This window comes from Spermophilus citellus, assembly GCF_964194105.1.
Source record: "Spermophilus citellus genome assembly, chromosome: 12".
Classification (NCBI taxonomy): Eukaryota; Metazoa; Chordata; class Mammalia; order Rodentia; family Sciuridae; genus Spermophilus; species Spermophilus citellus.
This window is the reverse complement of record NC_138198.1, coordinates 8,018,980-8,040,227: the sequence shown is the minus strand read 5'-3', so window position 1 is coordinate 8,040,227 and position 21,248 is coordinate 8,018,980. Positions and strand designations below refer to the sequence as shown.

General features: G+C 55.1%; 1 protein-coding gene across 2 annotated transcripts in view; it reads right to left on the bottom strand.

Annotated features, from left to right (window-relative positions):
- Positions 1-12,423: 12,423 nt before the first annotated feature.
- The window catches only part of PHF2 (PHD finger protein 2), a 94,279-nt gene continuing 85,454 nt past the window's right edge, over positions 12,424-21,248 (bottom strand). For both annotated transcript variants that reach the window (XM_081263244.1, XM_081263245.1), the window contains 5 exons: positions 18,751-19,025; positions 17,044-17,139; positions 16,436-16,545; positions 15,274-15,652; positions 12,424-14,462 (listed from right to left, as the gene is read on the bottom strand). In XM_081263244.1, the coding sequence (XP_081119370.1) occupies positions 14,374-14,462; positions 15,274-15,652; positions 16,436-16,545; positions 17,044-17,139; positions 18,751-19,025 (949 nt within the window). In that variant the 3' untranslated portion in view covers positions 12,424-14,373. The remainder of the gene's footprint in view (positions 14,463-15,273; positions 15,653-16,435; positions 16,546-17,043; positions 17,140-18,750; positions 19,026-21,248) is intronic.

Sequence of the window (21,248 nt, the reverse complement as noted above, 5' to 3'; positions counted from 1 at the left end):
AGATTTAGTGATTTTTTTTCATTAATTTTCTAATTGATTTTTCTCTTCTCAATTTCATAGATTCTTGTTCTTTATTATTTCCTTCCTTCAAATTGTTTTGGAGATATTTTGCACTTCTTTTGCTGATTTCTAAAGGTATGAACATTGTCTCAATGTGAAAGGGTTGCTATAACAAAAAAATACCATAGACTGAAATTTATTTCTCAAAGTTCTGGAAGTCCAAGGTCAAGGTGGATTTGTTGTCTAGTGAGGGTTCATTCCCTGGTTCTTAGACTGTTGACTTCTCGTTATATCTTCGCATGATGCAAAGAGGTGAGACTCCCTGCAGTCTCTTTCATAAGGACTTAGTTCCATTAATGCAGTGTCCACCATTATGACCCAATCACCTCCTGTTGTGATTTGGATATGTGGTGTCCCCCCAAAGCTCATGCATGAAACTATGCAAGAACTGCTCAGAGGTGAAATGATTAGATTGTGAGAGTTGTAACTTTATCCATGAATTAACCGGGTGGTAATTTGGATATGGCTGGGGGAGGTAGGCCACTAGGGGCATGCCTGTAGGGCTTATATTTTGTCCCTGGTGAGCAGAAGAGTTCTCTCTCTTCTTCCTGATTGCCATGTCCCGAGCTGCTTTCCTCCTCCATGCCCTTCTGCCATGAAGTTCTGCCTCACTTGGAGTCCATGTCTATGAAGTCAGCTGATCATGGACTGAACCTCTGAAACTATGAAACAAAATGAACTTTTCCTCTTCTAATTGTTCTTGTAGGTCTTTTGTCACAACAATGCAAAACCTGACTAAAACACCTCCCAACCCACCTCCAAATGCCATCATATTAGAGTTTAGGATGACAACATACGAATCTGGGAAGAACAGCATTCAGTCCATAAACAAATGTATATTATGGACTTAAAAACTAGTCCCACTTCTAATGCAAACATTTAATGTTATATATTTCCCTCTCAGTATGGTTTTCACTGAGCCCTAATATTTTGACATGCCACGTTTTAATTTCTACTGTTCTGCTTATTATCTAACTTTCTTTGAGACCTACTTTTTGTTCCATGGATTACATATAAATGTGTTATTTACTTTCCAAGTGTTTAGGGATGTTCCTTTTGACTTTACATTGTTAATTCCTAAGTTAAATCCATATGGTCAGAGGACATTGTTAATTCCTAAGTTAAATCCATATGGTCAGAGGACATTCTTTTCATAATTTCAATTTTTAGAAAATTTGCTAAAATTTGTTAAATGGCCCATGCCTTCTTGAAAAGAATGTGTGTTCTGTTGCTATTCAGTGGAGTGGTTAATGTCCTCTCAGTTGCTGAGAGTCAGGTGTTGAAGCGCCATTCATAACTGTGGATTTGTCTCTTCATTCAACTTGATCAGTCTTTGCTTCATGAACTTGGAAGCTGTGATGTTCATTACACAAACACCTAGGCTTGCTATGTTTTTCTGATGGATTTATGCTTCTGTTATTATCTTATGACCCTTTTTGTCCCTAGTAATTTTCTTCACTCTTAATTCATTTTTTTTAAATTTTATTTATTTTTTAGGTGTAGATGGACAAAACACAATGCCTTTATTTTTATGTGGTGCTGAGGATCGAACCCGGGTCCCGCCCATGCTAGGCGAGCACTCTACCGCTGAGCCACAATCCAAGCCCCTTCACTCTTAATTCTACTTTATGTTATGTTGACATAGCCACTTATTCTTTTTTTAATTAATGCTTGCCATGCATACATCTCTCTGTCCTTTGACTTTCAACCTATCTTTGTCATTATGTTTGAAATACATTCTTGAGAATCACATATAGTGGGAAGAATTTTATCCAGACTCTCAATCTTTGTCTATTAATTGATATATTCATGTTATGTACATTTAAAGCAATTATTGACATGTTAGAGCATAGATCTGACATTTTATTATTTTGTACTGTACTTTTTTTCCTCGTTTCATTTTTGTTGCCTAGCTTTGGTTACTTAAAATTTTTTGATAGTTTTATTCTTATTTATTTATTATCATTGTATTTATTTTTTATAGTAGCTCTGAATAGTTTGCTTTGTGGTTGCTCTAGGTTATTACCATGCCCGCTTGTTACTTATCCCAGCCTGGTGGTGTGGATGTTTTTCTAGTATGAGTGGTTAAGAGAAACTGTACTTCCACTTAGACTTCCTTCCCAGTCCTAGCTTTCAAATATAATGTTCTTGATTATTTATTCTATATAACATTGGACACCATATCTGAGGGTGCCATGACTTTTGTTTTGACAACAACAACAACAAAAAGATTCAACTTTCATGATGGAGAGTTTACTTTTATTTTGACCTAAGCCATTTACTCCTATTTTTATCAATTCTGTTGTTCTTATTTCTTTTCTGAAGGTCCCTGTCTTCTTATGCTATCATTTTCTTTCTGTCTGTCAGAGAGTCTCCTGCAGCTGTTAGATAGGTGTTCTGACAATGAATTCTGTGTTCAGTCATCTGAGAGGGTCTTTATTCCTCCTTTAGTGGTGAAGAATAGTTTCAGTAAATATAGGATTGGGGATTGACAGTTCTTTTCTTTCAGCACTTGAAAATTGTTGTACCACTTCCTTTTGAACTCCATAGTTTCAGATGAGGAATCTGCTGTCATTTAATTGATCCTTCTTCATAGGTAATGTGCTATCTAGCTCTGACTTCTGAAGATCTTTTCTTTGTCTTTAGCTTTCCAAAGTTTAGCTCTGGTGTTTCTTAGTTTTGAACTTTGGGTTATTATCCTATTTGGAATTCATTTAGCTTCCTCAGTCTGCAGATTTATGACTTTTGTGTGACTTGTTTTTTTGTTTGTTTGTTTTATTTTCTTACTAAAGGTTTACAGGTATTTTTTTGTGTGTGAATTTTAATGTGTCAATTTTTTATTTTATATTTTGTTATTTTTATGTTTTGCCTACACAAGTTCATAAATATTTTCTTCTATGTTTTATTCTAGAAAATGTACTGTTTTAACATTTTGTTTAGGTCTCTGATCCACTGGCCTTAATTATTGCATATGATATGAATTAAGGGTCAAAGTTAACTCCACCCCCTCCCCAAATAGATATCTAGTTCTTCCAGGATCATTTGTTGAAAAGACTTGCCTTTTCTATATCAAATTGCCTTGTAACTTTGAGAAAATGAATTGACCATATGGATTAATTCTATATAATTCATTCAGGTCCATTTTTTCTATATCTACTTGTCTTTTTACTTAGCTAACAAGCCTTTATAACTTCATATCAAATCTTGAAATCAACCAATGTAGTCCTTCACTTTTGTTCTTTTAAAAAATTTTTTTGGATGTTCTAGATCCTTTATATTTCCATGTCAATTTCCCCCGGGGGCCATCTGGGGCTGCTCGGGATGCTCCAACTTCATCTAATTTCTACCAAATATATTGCTAAGAATGGAATTTTAATAAATGTATAGATTGGCTTGGGGAAAATTTACATCTTAAAATATCAACTCTGCTAGGCATGGTGGTGCATGCCTGTAATCCTAGCAGCTCAGGAGGCTGAGGCAGGAGGATTGCGAGTTCAAAGCCATCCTCAGCAACTTAGCAAGGCACTGAGCAACTCAATGAGACCCTGTCTCTAAATAAAATACAAAAAAGGTCTGGGGATATGGCTCCATGGTTAAGTGTGCCTCTGTTCAATCACCATTGCAAAAAAAAGAAGATCAACTCTTCCAGTAAATAAATACACTTCTCTTCATTTACTTGAGTCTTCATTAAGTTCTCTCACCACTTTTGTTAGTTTTTAGTGTATAGGTCTTGCAAATATTTTTTGTTAAATTTATCCTGAAGTATTTCATGCTTTTTTAAGTATATTTTTTAGTTGTAGATGGACACAATACCTTTCTTTATTTGTTTATTTTTATGTGGTGCTGGGGACCAAACCCAGTGCCTCATACATGCTAGGCAAGCGCTCTACCACTGAGCCACAACCCCAGCCCCAAGTATTTCATGCTTTTTAAGCTACAGCAAAAAGTACTGCTTTACAATTTTATTTTCAAGTTGTTCACTATTATCCTATAGAAATCTAATTAATTTTTGGTTCTAATCTTGCATCCTGTACCCTTGATAAACTGACATTTGCTAATCCCTCTGGTCTTCACACTTTTCCCTCCTTATCTCTTCCTTGGGAGATAAAATAACAACAACAACTTGAATTGTGCTCTAGATTTTTGCTCAAAGCAGTTCCAGTAACTATTTTGAAGATTCCTTAGGAATTTCTATGAATGCAATGCCAACTGTGAATGTCATCTAATCCATATGCCTTTTATTTTTCTTGCTTTAGTGCACTGGCTAACTACAGCATTGAATAGAAGTGCAAGAGTGTATATTCTTATCTCAGTTCTGCTCTCAAGAACTTTCTCACCAAAAAGTATGCATAGATGCCCTTTATCAGGTTGAGCACATTACCTTCTATTCCTAAGTTCCTGAGAATTTTTATCTTGAGTAGATGCTCAATTTTGTTAAGAGGTTCTCTTCTTTATTCTCTTAGTGTGGTAAACTACATTGATAGATTTGAGAATGTTAGGCCAACTTTGCCTTCCTGACATCAACTTCACTAAAACATGGTGTATTGTCCTTTTTATATGTTGTTGGATTTTATTTGCTAATATTAGCTGAAGAATCTGTGTCTGTGTACATGAGGAATTTTGCTTGTGGTTGTCTCTGTAATACATCTAATTTTAATGACAGGGTAATGCTAGCCTTGTAAAATGAGATAAGTATTGCATCATCCTCTATCTTCTGAAAAAGTTTATGTATTAAATCATCATAAAATGTTTGCTAGAGTTCACTAGTGAAGGCATCTGGGCCTGGAAGGCCTCCTAATTATGAACTCAAAAATTTTTACATATGAGGGCTAATCAGATTTTCTCTTTCTTCTTGTGTCATTTTTAGTTATTTGTGGTTTTTTTTAATGAATTTGTTCATAACACTCAAGTTGTCAAACTTATTTGGGTGAGTTTGATCATTTTTATTCTTTTGAAGCCTGCTGCAGCTACAGTAATGACCCCAACACTCTTCTCTTTGTGATATTTGTAATTCGCATCTTCTCCAATTTTCCATATCCCATCTTGCTAAAGGTTTATCAATATTATTGATCTTCTCAAAGTATGGCCTTTAATTTCACAGATTTTTCTCTATTGTTTTTCTATCTTCTGATTCCCTGGATTTTTGTGTGGATATTTGAATTTTAAAATGAAGTAATTAAAATGAAGTAAAATTTAAAATTCAGAACTCAGTCACATGAGCCACATTCCTCATGCTCAACTGCACTGAAGGAACATCTCCATCATTGCCCCAGTGCTATTGGATTGGCCCTACTCTGGGGAGTGGGGGGGGTCTTTCTTCAATCTTTCTCTTAGCTAGGCATTTTCTCTAAGCTTCCTGGGGTTCCTAGGAGGACCAGGCAGCTCTCAAATCTTGTCCTTTCCATGACCTGGCTTTGGCCCCACTCTCCTTCTTCCTGGTCCCTCAAATCATACCATCGGTTCCCACGTCTGCTTCCCGGGGAGCTTCTCCCTCAGCAGCCCACACGCACCTGCTTGACTCTCAATACCCCTGTTAACTGCCTGCCAAAGTTTCCCACAAGCCCCGGCTCTCCCACCAGCCTGAGGCACAGTGGCTTTGAGGTGGGCCAGGAGCACCCACATCACTGGTGATCAATTCCCTGTCAAGAGGAGGGGCCGGGACAAAAACCAACAGCCCCAGAGCTTCCCTTGGGCCTGGTTTATACCTGAGCCCTCAGAACTGGCCCAAAGCCCGGGGGGGAGCTTCTCCCCAGGTCCCCCTGCAGAGTCACCCAGCAAGGCAGGTTCTAGCTCACTGAGTCCAGCCAAGTTCAGGTGAGGCAGAGTGTCCAGGAGGTCGGGAGCCAGCCCTCAGGGCAGTGTGGGGTGGAAGCCAAAGGCCAGGTGCCTGGAACGGGCTGGGGCTGGGGATGTCTGGTTTGCCTGACAGGGCGGCCCAGCCCACCAGGGTGAAAACAACCTGGAGCGCCTCCCTGCTGGCCAGGCCTAGCCGCTGACCACTGGGTCATGGCACACCCAGGCTTCACAGGAGGAAACAATGACAACCCGGTCCCACTCAGGGCCACCCGGGGCCTCTCTGTCCTAATCACCCTGCGACTCCATCCTCACACAGCCTGCCCCTGCCTGCCCCAGGGCCCTGTGCAGCTGGGTGTCCTGTCCCTGGCTCCTGCACTCATCCTGGCCAACCCAATCCCTGTCCCTCCGTATCCCCACTCCTGCCCTCGGCCAGGGAACCCATGGGTCCCTCTGCTTGAAGCCTCCTCCTCTCAGGTCCTTCCTCGCTCGGGCCATGGTCACTTCTTGAAAAAGCTACTCAGGTAGCTCCTCTTCTGAAGGTTCCCTCCACTCCCTTCTTTTCCAGGGTCCTGGTCACTCGGGCCCCATGAACAGGGGTCGAAAGGGAAGGACCACCACTGGCTCATTTCCCTGGCCACGACACCAGCCCGTGAACAGTCAAGTTCAGAGACAGGGGCAAAAGGGGCCATAGGGAGCTCCACTTGACCACCCAGAGGAGGCCCTGTCCTGCTGGGGTGTGGAAGTTGAGGTAGGAGAGAAGGAAGGGCCCAGAATGTCGGGGTCCTTAGGGCAGTTAATAGGGAGCCACAGAAGGTGGTTGAGCAGGAAAGCAGCCAGACAGGGTGATGTTTCAAAGCTGCATCTGGGGGCAGCCGGGGAGGGAAGCAGACAGACAGGCCTGGGCTGGTGTCGGGGTCCCTGGGAGAGTGTGCAGCGCCCTTCCTGTCTGAGGAGGAAGGGTGGCTGCAATCCCAGGCCCATCAACAGCCTTCACAGCCGCTTTGCACACTCGCCACACTTCAGTCCAGAACAAGCAGCAGCTGATGGATTGGAAACACCTTCACACAGCGTGAAAACTTGTGCAGGTGCTGAATTCAGGGCAGAGCGAATCCAGGTCAGCGCCCCAGGGCAGAAGTCCCCAGAATTCCTCACCTGACTCTTCCTCAAGTCCTCGATGCCTCCTCCTCCTCCCAGAAGCCACCCACGGCCCCCCAGCCCCCCAGCTTGGCACTGCTCCTGGGCACCCCAAACATTGACGTTTGACACCAGAAATCACCCACCCGCAGGGACACTGAGTCTTGTGTGAGATTTGTGTGCCACGAACGCCCAGCTGCGGATGGGGGATAAACTCACACTTGGCCATGATCACAACACACACCCCCGGAGGCAGAGTGAGGCCGACTGAAGATTCAAAGGTGACGTCGATGGCTTTTTGGAGCAACAATAATGACCCCAGTAAACACTGCGTGGGCCCTTCTGTGAGCTGGCACCCAGCTAATGCGGTCGATCTCTGTAATCCTAGTGGCGCCCGAGGGTCACGTGACTGTCCCCACGTTAGAACCCCATGAGGTCCTCCCCCACTTAAGGGATCAGAGTAGCTGTGACCCCTGGTGCCCCCTGGAGGCAAAGGCATGCAATTTTCCTAAACTGCAAAAGAAAGGGGCCGGAGAAGGAAGCCAGGAAGGAAATAGGGATGTCTTCCTGGGCCTGCAGCTCACCAAAGCGGATTCCATCACAAACGGGACTTGGACGTCTATTTACATAAGATCCCCTTTGACACAGAGGGAAAAGGCATTATTGGCCAACACAGGCTCCACTGGACAACAGTCCTATTAAACTCCCTCTTCTGCATAAAAAGACACACACTTCAAGGTCAAAGCGGCCTTGTGCACTTATTAAATTAACTGAAATAAGGAGAATTGAAGAATCAGAGCTGGTCATACAGCCTCCCACGGCGTGTGCAGGGTGACACTTGCTCTGAACCCTGAGTCCTCGCCCAGGTAATCCAAGAGAACTGTCCCAAAGGACACAGCAGGAGGTGGGCAGTGCTCACACCTGGCAGGTATAATCCCCCAGCACACCAGGCGCTTGCTGTCCCTCTCAACCAGCTCAGGAGGCCAGGGTTGCCGCCCCAATTTTACAGGGAGGAAGCTGTTCCGAGGTCACCCCGCGGAAGGCACCCCAACAGCAGCACCCGAGGCAGGTGCAGGCTCTCCTGGTGCTCCTCCCACCAGCCCCACCACATCCGCTGCTTGGTAAATACAGTTTGCAGGAGGCAGGGAGGGATTTTGATTTTGAAATCGCACTGGCTGGATCTTGGGGCCCAGGGTCTGACCAGGCCAGGAGGAGGACAATTAATGACTAGGATCCTGGAGGCCGGGCGAGGGCCCAGCTGGGGCCGGGTGTTTACACGCGTGCTTGTCTGTTTGGGGCCTGCAAATCCGTGTCAGATGTTAATGGAACAGCGTCATTTTTCTGCAGAGGTGGCATCCCCGGGTTGTTTGGATGAGGCGACTGGCTGGACTCAGATTGGGCGGTGGGCGGATCACCAGGGAGGCCAGGGCTTTACTGGAGGCCATTTGTCAGGCCGCAGACAGCCGCCCCGGCTCCCCTCCTGCAGCCAAGGCCTCTGCACCGGCCCAGCCCCTCCACCCTGCGTCCCCCGCCCCAGGCCTCCCCTCTTCACTGGCTCTGAGGATGAAAATCTGTGAATTGTGAAAACATCAAAAGGATTCACTCCAAAATAGCAGGAAACTGAAACTGGAAATGAGTAAATGTGCAATGAAGCACCAGTTCAGCCAACCACCAGGAGGGGTCCTACGCCCGGGTCCAGGCCCCGCACCCTGGAGACCTGGGGCGCAGCCTCCACCTGCTCCTCACACCTGCTGGGGACACAGGCACCCCAGAAGCTCCCCGGGGGGGGGGGGGCCTGGCCGCCGGAGGCCGTGTCCTGCACCCTGGACTCCTGTGTAGACAGTTTCCTGGGCCATCAGGACATAAGAGCGGCAGGGTCAAAGGGAGGGCAGGATGAGCCGCCCTCCCCTCCCGCCCAGGGGCAGATGTTCCCGCCCCTGGGGCAGGTACAGAGGAGCTGGGCCTGGAGCATCCCTCTGTCAGGTCAAGGCCAGCGTCTCACTCTTCACAAGAGGAAGTCGAGGCTGCCACTAAGACCACACAGCCAGGCCAGGTGAGGGCCTGTCCAGGGCTCCAGAGGACCAGGCCTCTCACTCTGACCCCGGCAGCTCTCAGCCCACATTCTACACTCCCACTGCCTCCTGTGACTCCTCAGCCAGCTTGTTCCTGCCCCAGGGCCTTGGCGCAGGCTGTTCCTCCTACCAAACACTCTTCCCTCCAGGGTCCCAGGGACACAGCAGGGATTTGTGAATCAGCACTGTGTCTTCCCCAACCTGGGCAGCGAGTGTCTCAGCCTCTCTCCCTCCCTCCCTCCTAGGCAGCCTCCTCTTCTCGGGGGACAAGGAGGGCAGAGACCCCCAGCTGCTGTGAATCCCAGTTGAGCTCTGCCTCAGCGTCTCCATCTGCAAACAGGCTCCTCCTCAGAACCGTGCAGCACCCGGGGCGGGCACAGACCCTGCAGGCTTCCCCAGATCTGGGTGTCTGCCCTCCTGGCTACCACCTCTGGCAGGGTCTCTCTCAAAAGCTGATCCATGTGTACTTAAATCCTGCTGCACCAGCTGTGAGACCCCGTGCCTCAGTTTCCCTGGCAGTAAGCAGAGGTACTCCTGGGCCCTCCCTCAGGGCCTGCACACGAGGCCATACTGGTGCTTAAAAGCTGGTGACTGAACCAGATGAATTTTGCCGTCTGCTTCCCAGCACCCAGGCTTGCAATTCTGTTTCCTGAGTCACAGTCCCCTAGCTCCCACAAGCCTCCCGAGCCCCGAGCCCCGTGGGGCCCCCAGCCCCAGGCACTAAGTAACCTAGGGCCACGCTCCTCCTGTTCCCGGCCCTGCCCTGCCCCCTGGTGTTCATTCTGGGCATTGCCCCTGACTCCTGCTTTGGACCTTTCCCTCCCCACAGCAGGTTCAGGGACAGGCCCCGGGTCCAGCAGGGCCCACAGGACCTGAGCACTGGGACCGGCGGGACCGGGCAGACACACTGAGCTGCCACCTTTCTGAGCTCCCCATGAGGCATGGAGAAGATGGACAGTGCCCACCTGCCACTCCATCTTCTCACAAATTGTGGGGTCCCCAGGGCCACTGTACCTGTGGGCTCCAGACCCTCCCTCGAGTCCTCCTGTGGGGCTGTCTGACCAACCTGGGGCCTGGCACCTGCCTCGGAGAGCATCTTCACATCCCCCTGGTCTCTCAGGAGCCTTCCCTGCGGTCCCTTCCTGCCCTGCCTGGCCCCACACTCTGCATGGGACAGGGACCAGGGACAGCATAGGTCCAGCTCTGCTCAGGGTGGCTGGCGCCTGCTCTGAGCCTCGGTGGACTCCTCCGCAGAAACGTGCTAGTGAAACCCGTCCCTCTGGGTCATGGGCATTGGGGAAGACTGGGGCAGCATCTGGACAGAGTCCAGATGTGGAATCCAGCTGGGTTTGGGGCTGCCACCAGAAGGGCAGTTTGTTGATTCTCCCATAGTCCTGCCCCGGGCCTGGAGGACCCAGCCGTGCACCCTGTGGCCCCCAACCCAACAGGAGGGTCAGAGCCAGCTGCTAGGCCACCCACCATGCAGGGATTGAGAAATGATGGCAATCAGGGTCACTTCCAGAGCACCACCATCCTGCCCGCAGAGGGGCTCCCCGGGTCTCCCTGTGCTGGGCAGCCTGAGGAGAGGCGGGGATGGGGTTCTCTGTCCTCTTGTTCAGTGTGCCGTGAACACTCCCTGCTTGAAGACACAGCTCGGGTTTGGATCCTCTGGCCTTGAGGGGCCACTGCCATCCTGAGCTGTGCCCACTGAGGGCAGAGGAGAGGGTCCCAGAGGCAGAACTGGGGCTCCTCACTGTGGCTCATGGAAGCCCATGAGGAGACTGAGTGAAGGTCTCCTCGGGGGCCCCATCCTCCCCTGTGGAGGGACGGGTCTGGCTACAGGGCTTCCACGTATCCGTCCACCTGTGCCTTGAACCCCCAGCCTTACTGTCAGGGGCCCGTGGTCACCAACCCGGAGGTGGGGGGGGGGAAGCATCAGGCTCAGGAGGCCTTGGCCAGGGCCTGTGTCCCCTGCTGCAGGCACAGGCTCAGAGACCCTCCTCCAGGGTCCACCGACACACAGGGCGCCTGGCACAGAGCGAGGGCCAACACATGGCCCAGGCCTCACAACAGGCCAGGGTCGTGCAAGATGGCACCGGGGCCCTGGGAGATGCTGAGTGGGGCCCCGGATCGCCAGATCTCTGACAGTCCTGACGGCAATTAGGATGGTGGTCGGCCAGCACCCAGGAAGCTCAGCTGCAAGAACAGGGGGCTGGGCCCCAGGTTGGGGGCGTTCGGAACCTCACCTGGAGGAGATGCACAGAGCAGCCCAGGGCTGGGCCCTGTCCCCAAGAGGCATGGGCACTGCTGAGAGAGCCCCAGGGCAGTCCCCGGCTGGGGTGCGAGGCCACCTCCATCTCACTGGGGGCCAGGCCATTAGCGACCATGAGGATCCCAGGTGCTCGGCGGCTCAGCACGGCCCAGGGCACCACCTGGTGACAGCCGAGCCCCTGCCCCACCCTGCAGCCCAGAGGGCCCAAAGACACCCCTGGGGGCTCAGCTCAGGATGGGCCACCTTCCCGGAGCTTCCAGCAGGGACTTAAAAACGAAGCAGGGACTCACGCCAGGCTGCGGGTTACAGCCGCCAGCGGCCTCCTGGGTATGGCTGGGGTCCGCCACAGCAGGACTGTCTGCTTGCGGTCTCCCTTGGGGACATCTGCTCTATATTTGCTTAGGGTATTAGTAAATAGGGCTCATCTTTGTTCAGTGACCTACAACCTGGTGGCCTTGGGCGACCTTGGCCAGTTTCGCGCATCTCCAGCTGCTGACCCGAGGTTGGTGCCTCCCGTCACCGGAGACCCCCGGGGCCCGTGTGGCTGGGGCCTGCACAGGGGCTTGCTAGTGGGGCCAGGCTACTCCTCAGCTGTCCCCAGGACCCTTGGGACTGTCTCACCCGCCGTCTTCAGCATGGTCATCGGCCCCCACCCAGGAAACGCGCCCTAAACAGAACGGGCATCACCTACCCCCCAGCAGCCCTGCCCACCAGTGCCAAGGACGGACACCTAGTGCGCACGATGGGCACCCTCCTGTCCTGCCATTTCAGCAAATCTGCCACGGACAGGGCCTTTCCACTGGTTTCTTGTGAATGAGGCCTGCTGAGGTGGGTCCTTGCCCCTGTGCTGACCATCTCACACACCCCAGAGCCTAGTTGGCGCGCGAGGTCCTCCAAGCCCCCGGATTTCAAAGGCCGCCACCCCAGGGTCCTCGAGGACCTCTCCTGTCCTTTCCTGCCAGCGAGCTTGGGGCACTGTGGCTGGTGGAACAGTCCAAGGCTTTCCCCGGGGATCACGGACAGCCTCAGGCAGGGCCGCCACTGGAGGACAAGGGGGCGGCGAACGAGGCAGAAATGACACAGACGTGGTTCTGTACAAAACCTGAAATATTTTTACTTTTTTAAAACTTTGGTCTAAGTGGCCTTAGACCTCATGGACTCGATACAAGAGTAATATGAATCGGGAAATAAAACACTTTAATAGCCACGATAAACTTTGTTAGAAATGTACATGTTGCCAAAATAATAATAAAATTAAAAAGAGAGAGAGAGGGAGAGAAGGAGAGAAGGAAAGAGAGAGGAGAGAGAGAGAGAGAGAGAGAACACAGCTTGATGCCCGGGTTAGATTATATAAATGTTCAACAAGGACAGGGAAAAGGAAACTTTAAAAACGCCAGTTCTGAGTAAGCCTGGGGCCCTGGGGACGGCGTCCCTCCTCACAGGACAGTGGGGGTGGATAAGGCCTCCGCCAAGCTGCTTCTCCCCGTGGACGAAACATCCAGGTAATGGGTATATAAACAAAGCTCATAAGAAATGTACAAATATAAAAAGCTACAAACATTAATAAATTACAGCGTCACAAAACACAGAAAACACTTCACAAGGTGCTAGTAAAATAACTGTCCCCCCCCGACCCCCTCGTCATACAAGAAGGAAAACAAAGAGCTGGTATGAAAGCTGAAGAGTCGTCTTCAGAATGTGTCTGAAATCGGTCTTGTGTGTACTGTTTGCTTCTGTGAAGACAGAGTGTAAGGCTGCACAGACAGCACTTGTTTTTCAGGCAATACCTTAGTTCCTAAAAGAAAAAAAGAAGAAGGAGAAGAACAAAAGGAAAGAAGGAAAAAGAATCAAAAAAAAAAAAAAAAAAAAAAAGCAAAGCACTGGAACCCAACCGTCCATCAGAGTCGGCAAAAAACTCGTATAAAGGTTAATGAAGGACTCTATAGAAAGAAATTCCTAAAGATACTTTTGCTCTTGTAAAAAAGAAGTCGTTTAAAAAGCTATTTACACGCTACATTCTATGAAAAATATGCTTCAGGAAATACATCTAAAATTAAAATACAGGATTGCCTGAGAAACAAATCCAGACCCTCTGCGACGCGGGGCAGCCAGCCATCCGGGGACGGCCGTGCCCGCGACACCCCACGCCAGCCAGCCCGGGAGAACAGAGAAGTGCCATCCCCCGGCCCCCAGCCGCCTGGCCGCCCTCCAGCCCGCCAATCTCGGGGCAGGGGCCTCGGCCGAGAAGTGCTTCTCCCGGGTGCAGCCGGCAGAGTCGGTGGGGCCCCTCCACGAGGCTTAGCCTGGGCCCCCCGGGACCCCGAGACGTGGCCGGGCCCTCGCCCTCCCCTGGGGATCCTACGGTGGCTCCCCCACCCGCTGACACACCAACCCAGCTGCTGGTCCTAGTCGCCCCAGAGAAACGCCCCTGGGCATTTCGGGCGCAACACCCACTCTCTAGACTGCCACCTGCCAGCTGGGGCAGACCTCTCCTGGCCGGCCGGAGCGCTCTCGGGACTTGTCTGAGAAACCTCTCGGGAAGAGAAGCCCAGGGGGCACGTAAACATCCCGCCTGCTCCTCCTCATTCTCTCTGTGTTCTTTGCCTTTTTTTAAGCCTCTGGAGGCTACCAGCCTGTGGCCAGCTCAGACTCTGGGGCTGGTGAGCATTGGCTCACTCTACCTTCCTCGAAGGACTCGTGCTCCCAGCAGAGCTGCGGAGGCCCCCACCATCACACCCATGCTCTGGGTGCCTGGAGGCTGTCCTGAAACTGGAATGATCCTCAAACTGGCAGGGCCGCTTTTCAGGAACTGGTCACTCTAAGCAACTTGAGAAAGGATGTCCGTATTTGAAACGAGGGACGGCCATGCTTGGCTCGCTCCGCCTGCTCAAGGGACAGACGCTCGTTTGGGGGTGTGGTGGCTGGGAGGAAGCGAGGCCCTCCCTGGGTGAGGCAGCTCGACCACCCTCCCGGGGGGCGGATGTTCTAGCGGGGCTCCGGGGGTCCTGAGCAGAGCAGAAGGATCCTGGCTTCCGAGCTCTAAAGGAGCAGCTTGCCGTTCCGATGGATCTTCAGGATCTTTCCGAGCCGCTGCTTGGCCGTGGCCATACCCTTTTTAGTACGTTTTCCTAAGAGGGCGGGGGAGGGGACACAGAACACAAGGGTGAGAGGGCAAAGGGGGCAGCGAGCCGGGGCACGGGGCCCCCCGACACTGGGTCAGCTTGCAGCCCCTGAGCCCCCACCTTTCTCTGCAAAAATGGGCCTCTGTGGCCACAGCTCTGAGCTTCGAGTCCAGCCAAGTGACAGCACCCAGCTCAGAGGCCGCGGCGTCCACAGGGGCCATGGTGGGTGCGTGGACTCAGGCTCGGGGACTCGAGGTCACCCTGGGCCTGGCACCATACGCACCCCGGTCCCCATGGCCAGTGGGGTCCGTGACCAGGGGGCAGCTAGGGAGGCCCGGCAGGAGCAGGAGATGAAGACACAGGGGGGTCAGAGGGGACCTGGCTGACATGGTGTCCAGCCCTCGCAGAGGGGCTGGTGACCCTGCAGGCAGCCCGGTGCGTACCAGGTCAGTCCCAGCCCCACCCTTGGCAAATGGCTGACCACAGCCCAGCTCCGTAGGCCCCCAGAACTTCAGACTTGCGCCTCATCCACAGGACCAGAGGCTGTCCTGGCCCCGATCCGATGAGCGGCCCTCTCCCCTGGTCTCCACGGAGGCCAGCTCTTCCCCACATCGACACTAGGCAGGCCGGCTGCAAACTCTGGTGTGCCTGGCCACGGGGGCAGGCGGAGGCCCAGACGGGAACTAGCTCAGACCCCAGTGTCTGCCGTCCTGAGGCCAGAACCTGCCCTGGCCATGTGCAGTCCTCTATCGAGGGACAGGGGCTGCAAGTCTGGGGCTGCCCCGGGGCCCAGCAGGGGCAGGCAGGACGGGGCTACCTTTGGCAGCAGTGTTGTTGTTGGGGGACGACGCAGAGGGCCGCCTCTGTGTGAGAAAGACTCCAGGGGCCATGGGCTGGGAGGCGCGGCCAGCCGGGGCCCCCGCGAAGGCGCCGGCCGCTGTGTACTCGTGGTCAGCCAGGCTACTGCTGTGTGACTCAGGCGGGGGCTCAGGTGAGCTGCCCTCCTGAGAGGCCTGGCTGCTGGCCGTGCTGGTGGAGGCCGGGGTAGTGGAGGCCGGGGTAGTGGAGGCTGGGGTGGTGGAGGCTGGCGTGGTGGAGGCCGAGGTGGTGCCGGCCGAGGCAGAGGCGGAGGGAGAGGCGGTGCTGGGGGTCAGTTTCCTTTTAGTGCTCTTTTTCTTCCTGCTTTTCTGCTCCTCCTTTGAACAAAACATGCAGGTGTGTTACCTGCAGGGCAGCTTCGGACACACGTCCCCATCAGAACCCAGGGGGCCGGGCTCCGCACATCAGTGCTGGGCCCGGGGAGGGGCCACCACACTCGCCACAGCATGCCGAGCAGGAAGGGCTCCAGGCCTGAGCCTGGCCCAGCTGGGACATGCGGCCGCTGCGGGCCCCCCACACGGTGTGCATTCCCCTGGTGGGTGGGCACAGGGGCCGGGCACTCTGAGCTGCCACGGGCCTCTCAGTTCTGAGGGGACATTCACTCTGATCCTACTAACTTCTGTGGGTGGTACCCGGACGGAGTCAGGCCTGGGGCTCCAGGACCCTGTCTGGGCTGGGAGAGCAGAGCCCGAGTGGACAGGCCACCATCCGTCTCCATGTGGACGGCTGGAAAAGGCAGGACCCCAGGGGAGGGGAAGGGCCAGGACCCCAGGGGAGGGGAAGGGCCCCTCCCAGGGGCGCCAAGGGTGAGAGCCATGGAGGTCCCTCGGGGGCATCCCCTGCACCAGAACAGCCCAGCCTCAGCAAGAGGCGCCCATCCAGGGCGAGGGGCCCAGGGTGAGGGGCCCAGGCCTTCAACGCTGGCTCCCCCGTCTCCCCGAAGGATCTGGGCTTGGACGGAATGGGCCACCCTGTGAGTCAACGTCCCCAAGCCTGAACCCTGCAGCCCAGGTGGTCTGTGTGTGGGGATGGAGGACTGGGACTTCTGGGGTGAGGTGCTAGGCCCAGCTCAGGGAGTCTCTCCCCCAACCCCTCCTCACCTGCTGGGAGAGCTTGGCCGCCGCCGCCGCCAGCCCGGTCTCAATAGAGGCCACTCTCGTCCCCTCCCGCACAGGCCGGTCCTGTCTGGGCACCGATGGGCCGACCCTTGCTGTGGAAGAGAAGGGTCAGCCCCTGAGCTTTCAGCCACAGTCCATCCACCCCTCACCCTGGTCCCTCCCCGAGTCCAGAGGACCCCGAGCACCAGGCCTGGCTGGGGAGGAGACACAGCACTGGCCTGTCCACGGTGGGCACCACATCAGGTTTCCCGGGCAAAGCCTGCGAGTCAGGCAGGCCAGCGGGGGCCACCCGGGAGGTGGGCAGGGCTGCGCCCACCAACCACCTCAGCAGGCATCCCTCCGCAAGCAGGCCCCTCCCATGGAAAGAGGGGCCCACCCCGGGGGCTTCCCAGTACCTGGCCTGGGCCCTGGGACCCAAAGAGGAGCCCCAGTCATGCTCTTGCAGGCAGCTGACCAGTCCCTCAGGACAGGCCCCCCAACCATGGGACAGGACTAGCACAGAGCAAAGCCCACATTCCCAGTGGCCAGAGGGACGGCAGACGAGGACACAGCCGTCCACGTCGGTGTCGCGTGGCCCCCCTCGGCACTACCTGTGGGGCTGTAGGGAGCGTCGTCTGAGCCTTTCCTCTTCTTCGACCGGGACTTGAAGACGGGGTTGTCTTCGTCAGACTCCAGCGAGGGGTAAACTGAGGGAGGCGAAAGGAGGATGGGCCCCTGAGCAGCTGGATACAGCTGGGCTGCAGCGCAACAGACCTCCCTGACTGGTGCCCCGGGGCCCAGCCCCACGCAGTGACCACCCCACATGTGGGCCCAGACGAGAAGGCGCCTGCATCCACCTGACCAACCACGTCTGCCCCACCTGGCCTCCTGCTCTCAGGACCACCGTCTACACAGGTGTCCACAGAGCCCGGGACCTCGGGAGGCCCCACCTCGAGGCTAGCGGTGGCAGAGGTGGGAAGACCAGGGAGGGACGGCCCCCCAGCAGGGCACCCGGCTCTGGGGACAGAATTCTGGGTCTCCAGCTTCCTCGTGAACCGTCCACCATCCAAGGCCAGGAGCTGGGTGGGCTCTGCAGTGAGTCTCAGAGGAGGGGCCGTGCACAGCAGTATGGTGGCCAGCAGGAGCTGCCCCCGGACTGTGACTTGCCGGGGACCCTGGCACTGTGGGTTATGGTCCCCCAGCCTCCAAGGCCTGCAGAGGAACCCCAGGGCCTGTGACTTGGGAGGCAGCAGCAGGAGCCCGCACTCCACACCCCGAAGGAGTGCAGAGAACAGGAGTCCGCCGAGCTGTCAGTCTGCCTGTCAACAGGGCGGGCCCCGCCGCAGGCCCAGATCTGTCCACCAGATGTGGGGCTGGGCCAGCCTGGTGTGTGGGAGCTCTCCAGCTCACAGCAGCCCAGCTTGGCCAGGCCCCAGCCTCTGGCCGGTAGTACGCGTGTCGGAGAAAGTTCTGGACCCAGCAAGGCCTGTCTGGCCCTGGGAACAGTGGGCCTGCCCCAGCACCCCACACCCAGAACCTTCTCCGAGGCACGCAGACAGGCTCCTTGCCCTCTGGCCCTCTGGACGGGGCTGAGGACAGCGCTCTGCAGCCTGACCACGTGTCTGGTGGGAGATGGAGGCTCTGTCACAGCAGGGGGCCAGAGCTACAGCCCATTTCTAACTCCCTGCCACACCTCCGACGTGGCCACAGTGCCACCGGGGGTCTCACACAGAGGCAGAGTGGACACAATGATCCCAAAGTCCTGCCCCTACAGAATGGTAGAGCTGCCTGGGAAGCCCTGGGGCAGGTCCTAGAGAGCGGAGCACCCAGTGACCTACAACCCCGCCCACCCTCCTAGGCACGTGCGGGAGCCACACAAGCGTCCCCGGATGGACAGACAAACGTGGGCTACATCTGGAGGAAGAGTCAGCCTCAAAGAGGGAAGGAACCTGGCACAGGCCCCGGCCATGGGGGGACCTTCAGGACACAACGGTGACGTGCAGGATCCAGGTGTCGGTCGAGTCCAGAGCAGAGGGGCCACAGAGCCCCACGGCACTCCCGGGACAGGGAAGCGGGAGGGGCGACTGTTAGGGGTCAGGGATTTCTCCGGAGACGTGATGAAGGTGGCTGTGGGCGCACACACCTCTGAGGACACCAAATGAACTGCCAACCTTTACAGGTGGCTTTTATGACGTGTAAGTGACATCTCAAAATCAAAAAGGGCTCAGCTCCAGGAAGAGCTCCCGGTGGGCACAGCCCCGGATGTGAGGTTCCTGCCCGCCACGGGCACCGGCCCCATCCCTGGCCGCACCACACACCGTAGTCCGAGTCCTTGAAGCAGGCGTCCAGGTGGTCCTGCTCCTCCTCGTAGTCGTCCAGGTCCACGCTGTTCTTGGCGGCCCTCTTGAGCAGCCGCTTGCCCGAGCTCTTGCTGCCACCTCCGTTCTTCCGGCCACCATGGGCTGCCAGTGAGCTGCCCTTGGCCTGGCCGGCGCCCCACGTGGTCTGCAGGCAGGAGTCAGAGGCCTGCAGGTTGGCCATGGACAGCATTCCCTGAATGGCTTCCTGTGTGCTGGGGGACGCCGGCGGCTGGCTGGGGACACAGAGACAGGGACTCAGCCACAGCCCCGGGTCCACAGCCCAGAGCATCAGCCCACAGCTCACTGTACACAGTGGTCCTCAGCCCAGGACACGACCGAGCCCGCAACCTGCAGCCTGTAGCCCAGGACTCTTGGACTTCCAACAGCCCACAGCCCAGGGGCCACACAGTCACTGGCCTGGGTGACAAGCAGAGGACATGGAGCGGAGAGGGTGGTGTGGCTGATGACTTCCGTTGGACAGAAGTCAGGAAGCCCCTCTGCTCACCCAGCCACACTCTGGGGAGGGTAGAGGCCTTGGGACAGAAATGGGTCACAGAAGGGAGACACACAGGGGGACAGGGTAGGGCCAGGTCCTGCACGATCATGCTCCAGGCTTTGCCATCTCAGGGCTGGCCAGCAGGACCAGCCCTCCCCCTCCTGCACTCCTGCCAGCCCTGTGCACCCCTCAGGGCACCCTGGGCTGCTCTCCCCACCACAGACCCCCAACTTTAGCCCTCACTGAGGACATTCCTTCCCGGCACCTCCCACTCACCACGCTACCCGGAAAGAACAGCACTCCCTCTCAGGCATAGACTCTCCCCACACCTACACCTACATATCTGCTTGCATGTGCACCTGCATCCACACCTGCATCCACACCTGTCCCCTATCTGCACCTATGCCCATACCTGCATCCACACCTGTCCCCACATCTGCACTTACGCCCTCACCTGCATCCACACCTGTCCCCACATCTGCACCTATGCCTACACCTGCATCCACACCCCCACCTGCACCTATGCCCACACCTACACCTACGCCCACACCTGCATCCACACCCACACCTGCACCTATGCCCACACCTGCATCCACACCCCCACCTGCACCTATGCCCACACCTACACCTACGCCCACACCTGCATCCACACCCACACCTGCACCTATGCCCACACCTGCATCCACACCCCCACCTGCACCTATGCCCACACCTACACCTACGCCCACACCTGCATCCACACCCACACCTGCACCTATGCCCACACCTGCATCCACACCCACACCTGCACCTATGCCCACACCTGCATCCACACCCACACCTGCACCTATGCCCACACCTGCATCCACACCTGTACCCACACCTGTACCTACACCTACACCTGCATCCACACCTATGTCCACACCTATGTCCACACCTGCATCCACACCCACACCTGCACCTACGCCCACACCTGCATCCACACCTATGTCCACACCTGCATCCACACCCACACCTGCATCAGACATGCTCCTGTTCCTGTGCCTACCTGGACAGGCACAGCTGCACCTCTGCCCAACCCACACTCCCGGTCTCTGGCAGCTTCCACGCAGACTCCCAGGCTTTCTGGGGGCCCCTTGCTCCCCAGTCCTCTGCTGCCCTCTAGCTCCAGGCCTCGCCGCCCACAGCAGCCAGCTGGCATTCTGGCCAGCTCCTCGTCCCCTGCCCCATTCCTGTGCCTGTGCCTCCTCCTGGCTGCACTGGTGTCCCTCCTTCCAGATGCAGCTTCCAAAGCCAGGCTCAGGGAAAGGTGGGACGGGATGACCATGGTCACTCCACAGAGCTGGGGCTGGAAGCTGCTGGACGGCAAGGCCCCTTGAGGCCAAGTTCTGGGATTCTTGGGGAGCCTCCCACCATCCACACCATGGAGCCCAGCCCCAGTGTCCTTGTGGGGCCTGGCCCCGCCCAGGCCATGTCCTGCCCCAACAAGGACCCCCGCCTATCTGCCTCAGAAATGGCTGAGCAGCTTAAAAATGCCAACGCCCGGCCCCTTCTGGAGATGGTGAGTCAGGCTCAGGCTCCAGACACCACAGGCGGCCGGGACGGAGAGCCTGCATTTCCCCATAGCTCTATGCGGGCCTCCTGTCCACTGCCCTGCACTCCTCCAACCCAGGGTGGGATGGCCCACTCTAGCCTGCAGAGTAGTCCTGCCACCAGTGGGGATCAGCCCCGCCCCGACCAGAGGCACACAGTACCCTGCTCCCCTCCCTGCCCGAGCCCACTGCTAAGGAGGCTTGTTCTGCGACAGCATCCTCTCTCCAGCCTCAGCCCTCCCCTTTCCCCCAGCCCCTGAGATGTGAAGGCAGGACAAGCTGCTGAGAGGGGGGGTGAGCAGGGCGCGGAAGGGGGTGTCAGGCCCAGGACAGGACACTGACCACAAGCAGAGGTGGGCGCACACCAGCCCTGTGGAGAACTGCACGGC